Source organism: Sorex fumeus, unplaced genomic scaffold (assembly GCF_029834395.1).
Source record: "Sorex fumeus unplaced genomic scaffold, SorFum_2.1 ptg000024l, whole genome shotgun sequence".
In the NCBI taxonomy this organism is placed as follows: Eukaryota; Metazoa; Chordata; class Mammalia; order Eulipotyphla; family Soricidae; genus Sorex; species Sorex fumeus.
Window position 1 is genome coordinate 9,530,832 of NW_026606081.1, and position 15,218 is coordinate 9,546,049.

At 37.2% G+C, this 15,218-nt stretch overlaps 1 protein-coding gene across 3 annotated transcripts in view; it reads right to left on the reverse strand.

Annotated features, from left to right (window-relative positions):
- MICU3 (mitochondrial calcium uptake family member 3) overlaps window positions 1–15,218 on the reverse strand; it is a 109,195-nt gene that overhangs the window by 59,134 nt on the left and 34,843 nt on the right. For all 3 annotated transcript variants that reach the window (XM_056113974.1, XM_056113975.1, XM_056113973.1), the window contains exons 2-3: window positions 13,313–13,466; window positions 4,790–4,821 (exon numbers count right to left, since the gene is read on the reverse strand). In XM_056113974.1, the coding sequence (XP_055969949.1) occupies window positions 4,790–4,821; window positions 13,313–13,466 (186 nt within the window). The remainder of the gene's footprint in view (window positions 1–4,789; window positions 4,822–13,312; window positions 13,467–15,218) is intronic.

Sequence of the window (15,218 nt, forward strand, 5' to 3'; positions counted from 1 at the left end):
TTTTATATGATTACAAAAATATTAACCTTTACTGTTAATAATAAGTTGCGGGGCATATCTCTCATCTGCTATGCATATTTCCATAGTTTGACACTCTGGTGCAGTAATTTCATTCCAGCTTCACTATCTAAAAAAGGAAAGCAACCCCCAAACCCTCTTATTCTTTATTTTGCTTCTAATATTTCAGAATTTTTGCTTGTTAAAATAAGTATTAATCTATGAAAACTGCTTATTGTATTTTGTAATCCATATGACAGAAATCTAATCTATATGCTCCTGTAAAAATGCCTTATCTTCGGTTGGAGAGAGAGCACAGCAGGTACGGCACTTGTGCTGCATGTGCGTGATTGGGGTTCTAATCCTCGTATTACATATACGACATATACTACATTACATATACTAAATATACTCTCACCGGGAGTGATCCCTGAGTGCAGAGGGAAGAATAAATCCTGTGCACTGCTAGGTGTAGCCCCAAAACAAAGCCTATTATTTCAATACCTGTGATTGAAAAAGATCAGTCCTATCTTTAGTGATAGGTCTGTGTTTCAAACTCGAAATTCTACTATTTTCATCTATTTAAAAGATTTTTTGCAATGTCATTATACTATTTTAATCATTATAGATTTTTCATTAATTTTTATATACAGACATCCAACTGTATGTATTTGAATACATACCTACCTTACTTCTTTTGGATGATCACCTCAAGATTTGGAGTGGTTACTTTTCCAAATAAATCATTCATTAGCATGTATCTGTTTTTTTTTCTTTTTGGGTCACATCTGGCAATGCTCAGAGGTTACTCCTGGCTCTGTACTCAGTAATTACTCCTGGTGGTGCTCAGGGAACCATATGGGATGCTGGGAATCGAACGTGGGTCAGCTGCTTGCAAGACAAATGCCCTACCCGCTGTCCTATCGCTCCAGCCCCTCTGGGGTTTTTTGGTCACTAGTTTTTAGAGTGCCACATTTGAGCCATAGTTGGTAGTGCTCAAGGTTTTCTTCCTAGCAGGCTTGGGGCCTATGCTGGGTGCCAGTGGTTGAATTCACGTGCAAGAAAAGCACCTTACTTGCTATACTATCTCTTTGGTCTTCCTTTTTGGGGTTACTAATGATGAGGTGGGGGGCACATACAGCACTGCTTGAGAGCCACAGGGTGACAATGGAGCACTGGGGAGAAGAGTGGTCATTCATTGTCAGGGATTAAATCACATTGTAATGCATATGTTGTTATCATTCAAGTCATGACCCCAGACTCTCTACTTAGGTTTTATAAAAAATTATAACAATAATTTATAATTTTCTTAGGTAGCACTGTCCTCCCTTTGTTCATCGATTTGTTCAAGTGGGCACCAGTAACGTCTCCATTGTGAGACTTGTTACTGTTTCTGGCATATCAAATATGCCACGGGGAGCTTGCCAGGTTCTGCTGGGCAGGCGGGATACCCTCCATAGCTTTGCCAGGCTCTCGAGAGGGATGGAGGAATTGAATCCAGGTCGGCCACATGCAAGGCAAACACGCTACCCACTGTGCTATTGTTCCAGCCCATTCTTAGTTACATTAAGTATTACATATTGTTATTTTTAAATTTGTATATATATACATATATATATATATATATACATACAAGTATAGTTCTGGAGCTTAAACTCAGATCTCATGCATGGAAGGCATGTGTTTCACTGCTGAATCAAATTCCCTACCCTCTACTGTTCTTTGTTTTTATTTTAAAAAGTCTTTTATTTGATACCAGTTTTGGTTCATCTGTCTTACTGTCACTGTCACTGTCACTGTCCTTCCGTTGTTCATTGATTTGCTCGAGTGGGCCCAGTAACATCTCCATTGTGACAATTGTTACTGTGTTTGGCATATCGAATGTGTCAAGGGTAGCTTGCCAGGCTTTGCCGTGAGGCGAGATACTCTAAGTAGCTTTCCAGGCTTTCTGAGAGGGGTGGAGGAATCGAACTCGGGTTGGCCATGTTGACTGCTTGCAAGGCAAACGTCCTACCCACTGTGCTATCGCTCCAGCCCATCTGTCTTACTAAATAGCAAATATGCTGAATTTTCATTAAATTTTAATAAATGAAATCTACATTTTCACAATTGTCTTATAATCATATAACTGCTGTTTTGATCTTTATTATCTTATTTATTTATTTTTTGGCATCACACCTGGCAATGCCAGGGTTACTCCTGGCTCTGCACTCAGGAATTACTCCTGGCGGTGCTCAGGGGATCATATGGGATGCTGGGAAACGAACCCTGGTTGGCTGCCTGCAATGCAAACGCCCTACTCACTCTGCTATCTCTCCAGCCCATTCTGATCTTTAGAACCCCTTCATTTTCTTGTCATACTTAATTTTACAGGCTGAGTTGTGTCCTTTTTAAATTTCCATTTTGGATACCTAACTCTTAATACCTCAAAATGTGACTATCTGCAGAAGTAATTATAGAGGTAATTACAGTTATTTGAATCATTATGGGAGGTCCTGATCCAATAATATTATGAGGGATTATTAAACCAATGAAACAAAAAAAAAACATGGAAGATAGAATGTGAAGACAACTGCCTAGCTAAAGATCACTAAACTAAAGAACAAGGCTTAGAACTAATGAAGCCTCCAGAAACTTGATCGTGGATTTCCATCTTCTAGAATTGTGAGAAAATTATTCTCTATTGTTTAAGCCACTAGAGATATAGTACTCTATGGGAGTCCTAGAAATTAATAAAATTATTAACAGATCTGTATTAAAATAGTAAAGAATAAATGTGATGCATATATATTTGATACACCCAATTTTCAAAAGGATGTTTAAAGCTTCATAAGAAGACATGTCATTTCCCAAGGGTTTTCAGAACAGTCTCTAAGTAGTTGAAAAAAATCTGTATCTTTTTAATACTATTTCACTTTTTATTACCAAAGATTATCATACATATGAAAATATATTTGTACATGCACTGAGGATGCTTATACACATACGGGGGTGGTTAGGCTATACTGTAATTCAAAAATAAAAGTGCTGGGCTCTCTCCGCTCTTGGAGAAACCTGAATTCTCCCTTGAGCCCGTTACTCTCTTTCCCTCCCCTCCACATTTTTAAAGCCCTCCAAATAAAATCTGTTCTATTTCAAAAAATGAAAAAATCGCTTTAAATGCTGCTTCAAATTTTTAAAAATTTTAAAGAAACAGAAAGAACAGAAATGATGATGATGATTTGAATATTATTATGAGAAATTTAATTCCAAATAAAGTGATCTGTCCAAATTTTTGAAAAACTGCAAAAAGGATATATATTGAATCTAAGGTTAGATTCCACACTGGGCTGGAGCGATAGCACAGAGGTAGGGCGTTCGCCTTACAAGCGGCCAACATGGCCGACCCGAGTTCGATTCCTCCGCCCCTCTCGGAGAGCCCGGCAAGCTACCGAGAGTATCTTGCCCGCACGGCAGAGCCCGGCAAGCTCCCCGTGACGTATTCGATATGCCAAACACAGTAACAACAAAGTCTCCAATGGAGACGTTACTGGGCCAGCTCGAGCAAATAGATGATCGTCGGGAGGGCCTTTACTTTACTTTACTTAAGGTTACAAAGTGGTAAGAACTAGAAACTTCTGGTTTCTTTGTGCTGCTCTTTGCCTATATTTTCCTCCATCTTGCTCATTGTTACATAAGGTAAAGGTAAAGGCCCTCCCGTTGATCGTCGATTTGCTCGAGCGGGCCCAGTAACGTCTCCATTGGAGACTTTGTTGTTACTGTGTCTGGCATATCGAATACTCTCGGTAGCTTGCCGGGCTCTCCGAGAGGGGCGGAGGAATCGAACTCGGGTCGGCCATGTTGCTACATACTATTCTAAATTTGCATTTGCCGTTCCTTAGTTTCCCCACCTATAAATGTACACTGTAACAACATGGTTTTAATTCGCGACTTTGGAAGGTGATATATATATATCATATATATATAATCATCATATATATATATACACACACACACACACAAATATATACACACAACTGGGGAGGGTCTGAGGCTGAGGCCATATACAATGCACAGGGGTTATTCCTGACTCCTGAGCTCAGAAGTGACCCTGGCAATGTTTAGGGGACCATATGCCAGGGAACTTGAATCAGGGCCACGGTCTACTTCGTCACAAGCAACGAAAGGCCCTCACCTCCTGTACCTTGATATGCTTTTGGAAACCATCATGTTTTTGCAATTCAGTTACAGCACTGCTATAATTTATAGCATTGCTAAATTTGTTTCATGGTTATATATTACTCACTGTTTGTATATACCAACATTTATTTATTAACCCTACTACTGATATCCTATTATGGGTTTCAGCCCTTATGGGCAATCTGAAGATTTTTGTGAACCTTTGTTACACATAAGTGAGTTTCTTTATTATGGAAGTTTGTGTGAATATACTTAATCACGGAATATTGAAGTTTAACTTTATAAGGTGTACTACATAACTTAAAACTTAGGAGTGGAAATTCTAGGTATAGGGTATGTGGCATGTGTATCTTTAATTTTAGTAGATAATGCCACACTGCTTCATCAAATAAATATGTCAATTTAAATTTGCATATGAGAGTTATCATTGATTTCATCCACACCAACTATGGGCATTGTTCACCTTTTTACTTTCTGAAAGACAGAAAGGTAAAATAAAATGGCATGTGGGTGTGACTCAATTTGCAGTAACAGTTACATATGTATATGTCACATATTAAACATATATGTATACATTGTATTCATGCATATGTATACTAGAGTTTTCACTTACCTGTTTGGAAAGTGACTTCCACGTTTTAGCAACTACAGTAAACAAACAAAATAATTAGATAATATGTAGTATATATTCAAATTCAATAACCATCTACAGCCAAAACTCATAAAACCAAGCTTTTATGTTTAAAGTCAAAATTTTATTTAATCTTAATATTTGGTTCTAAGATTTGACTTTTATGATTGGCATTTATTGCATACACTATAAACTACTTTAATAAATATCAACAGGTTAGGAAACACATGTTTCATAATCATCTAAATTCTGGGTTTATAAAGTTAACTTCACTAAATATCCTTTAAGTTAAAATATGTAACAATATTTACTGAATATTCCTACTAGAATATGAAAGTGATATTCTCAGCATATTTATAATTAAGGTATTGTATGATATCTTCTATACTAATATCTCAATCTAACTCAGAGGTCAAGTCTTCCTAGAATCTTTTTCCTGGGGCAAAGATAATAGATATGGAAAGTGAAGATAATGTGACAAGGAAATTTGTTTCTGAGTTTCTATTCTTCCTACAACTACTCAAAAAAAATTTTGGAAACTGTATTAAAGTCAAATAGAACACCTGAGATCACATTATCGTGATTTCTCTTCAGAGCTCTGAAGATCTCAAACATAATAAATCTTGCAATATTGGAATAAATGTACAGTCAGTATTTCATTTTCTTTGCTCATGCAAACTTACAATTGATTGATTAAAACACACAGGTTTATAAAATAAAATTCAGAATATAATCATAATTAGTTGAGTTTATATATATTTAAAATATCTTCTTTCATGACCAAAATAAAATAAATGATGTTCATTATTCTTACATTTGAAATACACTAATAGGAAAAGAAGAAAAAAAATGGTATAAAAGAGTACATACATAGTTCTTATGCAATGTTCAGGAGCAATTTATCAAAAGAGGAAGTTAGACATACTCTTGAGTTTTGTCGAGTTCATGAGATTTCCAAAGTAAATTATTCACAAAAGACATATTCATCCTGCCGGATATGTCACCATGTTCAATATTATTAGCTTTTAAAAAAAATGTAAAGACTAAAGAGCCATTCAGACTCTTTTTTAAAGGGTTTTCTGACTTTCTAAATTCCTTATATCAGATGAAATTACTGCACATATAAACAGGTGAAGGATACTTCAATTCTATTGGAAATAACTTATTCCTTAAGACATAGTAGGATGTTCATATTGTTAATATTTCTATATATGTTTGAAATATTCAATAATACTAAAATTAAATACTTGAAGCTACATAAAAATAATCTATTGTTTAATACAGCAATAGTAATTCATTCATTACATATATAATACATTCATCAATTTATGTAGGGAAAATAAATTTTCTAGATTTTAAACACAAATTATAATAAACAATGAGCTGCATATCTCAATAAACATTGATCTATAATTATTAAACATTATCTAACATATTTTTAACTGTTGTAAGTCACGATAAAATTGTAATTTTTTTAATCATGGTTATAAATTCAAGTGATAAGGATTATGATAATGATACTAATTTTTTTGAAGTTCTTTCATTTCAGGTACTATACTAAAAACACAAGTTGTTTTTTAATCTTTAAAAATTCTCGAGACTGTTACTTTTAATTTTTATGAAGCAACAAAAGATAATAAATGAATGTCAAAGTTTTAATATGTTTGTCTAATTTCAACATGCTGTTTTGATCTGTATATGATTGAATATTCAGTGTATAACGCATTTTCTTTTGGCTTTTTTTGTCACACCCAGCGATGCTCAGGGGTTACTCCTGGCTCTGCACTCAGGAAAAACCCCTGGCGGTGCTCGGGGGACCATATGGGATGCTGGGAATCGAACCCGCATCAGTCGCGTGCAAGGAAAACGCCCTACCTTTTGTGCTGTTGCTCTAGCCCTTGCATTTTTCTTTTGAGGTGAATATTTTGAAAACTATTTCATAATTATCTTTATTATCTTAAAATCCTATTTTTATAATAAACAACATTTTTCCTCACATGTGGTTTTAAAATTTTATTTATTTTTCACAAGTAGCACTGTTACCAAAAGAATACATACCAAAAGAACACTGACTAATGTTATTTCCCAAAAGCAAGGATCCAATATTAAGCTCTGGGTATATATTATAATGAAAAATTCAATAATTCAATAATTAATCAAAAAAATTTCAAACTGCATATTTCTAAATCATTAAACAGTCCAAAATTAAGTACTTAAATATAAATCTGACAGATTTATATATTAAATTTTCACTGTTATTATGAAAAATATATTAGGAGCTTAATCACATATATACTAACTTGATAAAAATTCCACAGTATTTGTAATCAGCTATACAAAAATTTAATTTTATATATATACATATATACACATATACTTATAACATATCTACCTATGAAAGACTTTTCTTTCATTTTTTCTAAATTTTATTTTATTAAAGTACTGTGATTGGGGCTGGAGTGATAGCACAGCGGTAGGGCGTTTGCCTTGCACGCAACCAACCCAGGTTCAATTCCCAGCATCTCATATGGTCCCCTGAGCACTGCCAGGAGTAATTCCTGAGTGCATGAGCCAGGAGTAACCCCTATGCATCACTCAGTGTGATGCAGAAAAGAAAGAAAGAAAGAAAGAGAGAGAGAGAGAGAGAGAGAGAGAAAGAAAGAAAGAAAGAAAGAAAGAAAGAAAGAAAGAAAGAAAGAACTGTGATTTACTAAGTATTCATAGTTGGGTTTTAGACATAAAATGTTCCATCAATAACTTCCCTCTACCAGTGTTCCCAGATGGAGAAAAATCTACTCTTCGTACAAAATCATCTATCTCATCCTAATAGAAGAAAAAAAAATAGAAACAACCAATTTCAAAGCACCATACCATATTTTAGCACATGGTAAGTACTCAAATAATCCTTGAAAGAAGGGAGGAAGGAAATGAGGCTTAAATGATCAAAAAAATCCCTACCACAGCTTTTAAATTTCTCAAAAAATAAAAACATTTAATTTCTATCGATAGCAGGGGCTGGAGTGATAGCAGAGCGGGTAAGGCGTTTGCCTTGCACACAGCCAACACGGCCCACCCGAGTTCGATTCCTCCGCCCCTCTCGAAGAGCCCGGCAAGCTACAGAGAGTATCTTGCCCACAGGGCAGAACCTGGCAATCTACCCAGGACGTATTCAATATGCCAAACACAGTAACAATAAGTCTTCAAAAAATGGAGACGCTACTGGGCCCACTCGAGCAAATCGATGAAAAACGGGAGGACAGTTTTCTAGTACCTATCTGTCACTAAGCTGCAATAGTCCTAAATGAATACACAATTTTGCTTTGGAACCCCGTACTTGTTCCTGTGTAGTTTTCTCTCCTTTAGATCTATCCTCACAGTCCATTGTCAAGAATCTTGCTAAATGAGTCTGTTTCTAAGTCTATTCTACTATCTTTCATTTCCTTCTATTTTATAGCCAAACATTATTTTTTTTTTGGAGGAGGGGAGGCGGGCATACCTACCAATGCTTAGGACTTACTTCTGGCTCTATGCTCAAGGATAACTGCTGGCGAGGTTTGGGAAACCTTATGGGGTGCTGGGGATCAAACCCTCGTCAGCTGCATGCAAAGCAAGCATGCTACCCACTGTACTATGCTCTGGCCCCAACAGCCAAATATCTTTTATATTCACTTTATATTAATTTCTTCATGTTCCATTAAATCCTACAATGTGGTTTTGTCCTAATAAATATGCAGAAACATTAAAAAAACACACACCATTGTTAAATCTAGTGCATATTTTTCTATCCAGATCTAATTTGATTTCTCAAAGGCTGTGAAAATAATATACAATACATTTTACTTGGCCCTTATTACTCTGTAATTTTCTGATTTTCTTCTGATGTCTCCAGATATTCCTATGTATCCTTTAGAGACTTATCATTCCAAGCCTTGCATTTTTATACTTTAAAGTACTGGCGTTCCTTAAAAAAAAAAAAACTAGCCCTCAGTCACCTATATTCTCATACAGTACTGCCTCCATAGATAATTTTCTCCATACAGGGGCTGGAGTGACAGCACAGCAGGTAGGGCATTTGTCTTGCAGCAGCAGACCCGGGTTCGATTCCCAGCATCCGATATGGTCCCATGAGCACTCCAGGAGTAATTCCTGAGTGCATGAGCCAAGAGTGACCCCTGTGCATTGCCAGGTATGACCCAAAAAGCAAAAATAGACTAAAAATTTACTCCATACACACCTCATTAATTACCAATCATACACAAATAAATCCCAAGTATATACTCTATTCTTCCCTCTTCTCAGCTATACAAATAGATTCACTGAAAGTATAAAAATAAACATTCAACAGCTAATTTTCTAACTTACTCAAGATTTTTAAACTTTTATAAATTTTTTACTTTACATATTTACTACTTGTTATCACTGTCAAGGATGTTTAACAGTCCACTCTGAACAAATTTCAAATACACAATACGGTTTTATCAAATATAATCACAATAGTATATATTAAATCTTGAGGATTTAAGTTTTTGTGTTTTATCGTTGTTGTTATTTTTTTTTTTTGTGAACACTTGACGGTGCTCAGGATCTATTCCTGGTTCTGTGCTCAGGAGTAACCCCTGGCAGTGTGCATAGGGCCATGTGGTGCCAGGAATTGAACTTGAGATAACTGCATGAAAATCAAATGCCTTACACTTTATACTATTATTTTAAGGTTTGTTTTTGCTATATCCCAGTCTCTGAGGAAAAAAATACTTACAATTGTTCTAAACTCACTTCAGTATTTATTTACATTTTAAGCAGATTAACAAACAAATTGCTATTAAGCACACAGATTTTTCAAAGAAATGAAATGAACAATCAAAACCAAGACCATTTATTTCTGCCTCCTTTAGAAGCTTCCGAAGCCCAAACAGGAGTCTGCTATGACCATACTGGTTTTCCCCAATCTGTCCCCACCCTGAACAATGTTTCCAAAATGCAATCCTATCATGGTTTGAACCAATTCAAAATGGAGTTGCTTTTGCTAAGCCCCCCATCACCAAGCTGAAATTTAACCTAATTATAGCTTTAACTTTTTCCCAGATGGAATCTTCAGATAATCACATGATCAGTACCAGTTAGATAACCAACTTGACTAACCTCTGCTAACCCATATTTGGGAAAGTAAACTTCCAATAACTAACCTGGTTTCTCTCTTTTTTTTTTCCTTGTTTACTTCCTTCTGTCTTATAATAGCGTTTCCTTTTGTACAGCTTCTGGGAAGTTCTATCTGCCGGATTGAGTTGTCAAATTCATAAACTGTTGAATAAACTCAAAAAGATACTTAAAATTTTCTCAGTTGAATTGTTATTTTTTTTTAACACACTATGTCATTCTATAGCTAAAACCACTACTGTGATTTTTCCACTATTTTTAAATAAAATGTTTAATATGTTTACAGACTGAATAATTTAGCCTCACTCCACATATCCCGTCTCACCTCATCCCAGACTCCCGTTTGTGTTTTGTATTCCAGCCACCAGACCTTCTCTTCACTCCTCACATGTGCCACATTCTTTCATGTCACGGCACATCGGGATCAGCATACGCTACTTCTCCCATGGAAACTGTTCATTCTAAGCTTCTTATTTGTCTAGTTAATTTTTAGTCGTGAATTTTATTTCATGATGATATTTATTTTCCCCGGGCTGGAGCGATAGCACAGCAGGTAGGGCATTTGCCTTGAACGCTGTCGACCTGGGTTCGATTCCTCTGCCCCTCTCGGAGAGCCCGGCAAACTACTTGAGAGTATCCCACCCACACGGCAGAGCCTGGCAAGCTCCCCGTGGCATATTCGATATGCCACAAACAGTAACAAGTCTCACAATGGAGACATTACTGGTGCCCACTCGAGCAAATCGATGAACAACCGGAGGACAGTGCTACTTATTTTCCCCAAGGAAGATTTCCTGAGCTCCCTGGCTTCTCAAATACAACATTAAGTATGTTTTATTCATGGCACTTGTCAAAGTTATAAGCTGTTGTTTATATTTTATTGACCAGTGTGCTTTCTCTTGCCAGACCAGACCATAGGCATCATGAGGACAGGAGGGTACTTGCTGTTCTCCTCAACACAGTACTTCTAGTGTCCAGTGTATTATGTGAACTAGACAGATGCCCTAGAACGCTTGTTACCTGTGGTAATAAAATGCAACGTATGCACAAAGCACTCCTGTTGCATTCTAAAGTACTACTGTTGTCCTGAGAAAATGCATTTGATTTGTGGACTGAATTAGTTCCTTTTTCCCAGGAACACAATTTTTACTTGAAAGAAAAATTGACAGATGACAGACAAACTATGGCTTATTTTGAGGTATTTGGTAAACATCTTCTTAGATATAGGTAAAGTTAGTATATTGAGTATATTGCTTAAGGGAAACAACTTCTATATTTATGGTCAAAAATAAGATGCCAACTTTCAAGCAAAAATTTAAAATTTGGGGAGCCAGAGAGATAGTACAGGAGCTAAGGTTCTTGCCTTGCACACAGCTACTCCAGTTCAATCCTCAGCACCGAATACGGTCATCAGAACAGTACCAGGAGGGATCCCAGAGCACAGAGCGAGGCGTAAGGTGGGTGTGGTGCCCCCTCACTCCCCAAATCTGAAAAACTATTTAGAGCCATGAGTTGAACTGTGTTTCAATAAGCACATTTCCTAATATTATTACATTATTAATTAATGCAGAGCCGGGTTCGATTCCTCCGCCCCTCTCGGAGAGCCCGGCAAGCTACTGAGAGTATCTCGCTCACACAGCAAAGCCTGGCAAGCTCTCTGTGGCGTATTCGATATGCCAAACACAGTAACAACAAGGCTCAAAACGGAGACGTTACCGGGTCTGCTCTAGCAAATCGATGAACAACGGGAGGATAGTGATTGTATAATGAAATGTGACTATATTTTGAGGATCTGTGCCAAGTTTTTGGAACCTGTTTTTTTTTTTCATTTAAATTTTTACGTTTTATAAGGGAAAAGAGATCAATGTGTAGTGCAATTTAGACCAATGGATTTTTAAGTAATAAAAGACCAAACGTTTCAAATTCCATGTAGCAACAAAAATTTAAAAAACTACCACTAGCCAGCCAAGTGTTGCACTGTATCAAAGAACATCTATAATTATCTGCAATGGGTATTGAACTGCTCTTCCCTCTTCCTCCTTTGCTGAGGCAGATTTTTTTTTTCAATTTTCTTCATAAGAAACAAATAATCTTACAACAAATTGAATGCAAAGCAGCTATGAGAATTCAGTTGTCTTCTATTAAAGAGACATTAAAGATATTTGTAAGGATGTGACTGGTGCTAGAAAGTTTAAAACTACAGCTTGAACACATGGGAGGGTGAGAAATAATTAGTTTATATTTACACTGCGTAAACCATGACAAATACAGGCAGAATTACTCTCTAGGTCCAATGTCAAAGTCAGCTCTCTTCTACTCAGGCTATTTACTCTCCTGGATCTGGGGCACTGTTATGTTTACAATTAATGTACTGAAACAGAGGGAACAACGGAAGGTTCCTGCAAGAGTGGCCAAGGGATGGTGACACTCTGGTGGTGGGTCTGTCACAGTGATCTTGTTTTCCAAAAACATTACTATTGACACTATTGTAAATCATGGGACTTAAATCAAAAGGAGAGAGAGAGGAGACACCAGTAGGAGTTTGATGGGAAATAGCAGTTTGGAAGTAGCTGGAATGAAAATTAATTTGCTATAAATCTATGCTATAAATCACGATCACGACCGCCCTGTTGTTCGTCGATTGCCTCGAGCAGGTGCCAGTAACGTCTTCTTCGTCCTAGCCCTGAGATTTTTTTTTTTTTAAAGTGCCATATTCAAGGCTTTTTCAGGGTTAGGAGAATGAGACCCATCATTGTTACTGGTATTTGGCATATTGGGTATACCACGGGGAGTTTGCCAGACTCTGCCGTGTGGGCATGTTACATTTGGTAGCCTGCCAGTTTGACCAAATTAGGAATGAGATGATAAGCCGCGCGCTTATCATCCCACACACCTGGGTTCCTCTGTCAGTTCTTTTATGCGTGAGGCTCATCCAAGTGTGTGGAGAGTGCTCCCAGCATGGCCTTGGCTGGGCCTCGATGGTCTTCAGCTGTTGGGCCCTGGTGGAGACAGTCAGGCATAGGGTAGGAAACTCTGTCTTGTTCTCTCCCAGGAGCTGAGTGTGATGATCTCTGGATCCTGGCCGTTGTTGGAGTTACACGGCAGTTGGTGGGTGTAACTGCCAGTAACTCTGGCAGGTCCAGTCCCAAACTGTGCAGGCTTGGCGATCTCAGCCCCGGGTCCCATGCTATATGCTATAAATCTATGCTATAAATTTTATGGCATAATTGTCTTTTAAATGTCTCATTACTTGATTAGTTGTTCTGAGAAATTATTCTTCCCCACCCTTTTTCAAACCAAAACAAGAAAAACATCTTATGAATTAAGATAAACTTAAAAAAATATACTCACATTTGGGCTCATCTGTAGTAACGGCCAAAATAAAATCATAAGGAGTCATAAATAACTGTCCTTCACATTCAATGGAAGCAAACAAACGAAACCGTCTTTCCCGAGATGTTGCGTAGAGGTCTAAATCTTCAATGTCTGTTCTGCCAGTAGCACCCTAAAGATGAGAGCAAATGCATTTGAAATGGAAAATACACTTTCTTTTAAAGACAAAATTCTTTTAATAGTATTAAAAGTAAATTAACAAGAAATGAAAACATGTTGTCTTCTCCAGAAAACTTATTTTATAAAAAAATTATCTACCTGATAAAATAATGTTTGAAATTACTGCAGGATTGCAAGAGACTATCATTAGTGTGTGAAGATTTTGAGCTGGTACTTAAAAGACTTGCGATTTAGATTTATTGCAAATTTCAGTCTTAGGGAATACTACATTTCTGAGCCGGTAGTTCTTTAAAAGAAATCCCAACACTTCCTAATACTTCCAATGTACTTTTAGAGATGTATTTAGATAATCAGAAGTCTATTCACCATAGACTATTAATTTTATCACGATCACGACCATCATGTTATTCGTCAACTGCCTCAAGCAGGCCCCAGTAACATCTCCTTCATCCTAGACCTGAGATTTTTAAGAAAGTACCATATTCAAGGCTCTTTAGGAGAATGAGACCCATCATTGTTACTGGTATTTGGCATATTGGGTGCACCACGGGGAGTTTGCCAGACTCTGCCGTGTGGGCAGGTTACATTCGGTAGCCTGCCATTTTGTCCAAAGTAGGAATGAGATAATAAGATGTCCAGCTTCCGGGAGCTGGGTTTTGTAGTCTCTGAGTCTTGGCTGTTGATGGGATTACACGGTGCCAGGGGGCCAGTTGGTGGCTGTGATGGGTGTGACCCCTGCCTACTGGAATTTGGAGGATCTGGGTGGAGGATGCTCAGCTCCGATCCGAGCAGGCTTGGAGATCTCAGTCCCGGGACCCGCATGCCTTTGTTCCTCTGCCAGTACCTTCATGTGTGCGGAGAGTGGTCTTAGCATGGTGGTGGCTGGTTCTGGAGGTCTTTGGCTGCTGGAGCCCTGGTCGGGGTGGGGAGGAAAACTCAGCCCACTCCCCTCCAAGGGGCCCCAGCAAGGACAGCCAGGCGCGGGGGCAGGAGACTCCGTGCTGTTCTCTTAATTTTATAAAGAAGAAATTAAAACCTCTTATCTCTACAACTATTTGGTGGTAATTAGAGCTGATGTTACCTGTAGAATCTAGATGAAATTTTTCTAAATACATTTGCCCTATTACTCCCTTTGGGGGGAAAAACAATAAACAACAAATAGCAGTACTCCTACATTATTAAAAAATAAAATTAAAATTAAAATTTTAAAAAACAAATAAACAACAACAACAACAACAACAACAAAATAAACCAAAACGAAAACAGAACAAAAACCTTAGGACCCTCCTGGAAATCTAGCTTTTTTAAATCAAACACTTGCCTGGAATTTCCCCCCCAAATTCCCATGTAAACTGTCTGCTCTCCATCCTAATTCCCCAACAAGTGCCATGAGAAAAAGAGTCTGAATTAGGGTTAAGAAGCCTTCAGGAAAAAAATCAGAATTTTATTGCTAGAAAGAGATATAAGCATTATAGGTTTATTTGGTGTATTTTAGATAGTACTTTTCCTGGAGCAGAACATGTGTATTCGTGGGAAAGGATAGATGAATTTAAAATAATTTCCGAATGTCAGACTAAAGGACTAGAATATAATTTGGCAGAAAATAAGTGGCCTTAAGGAGGTTCTTCAATGGAACAGTAACACAAAGAAAACGACACACTTAGGAAGATAAAGTCACCTGGTATTAGAGTCAGGCTAGCTCACAAGCATATTAATAACAATTATTCAGTCAATGCACAGATGT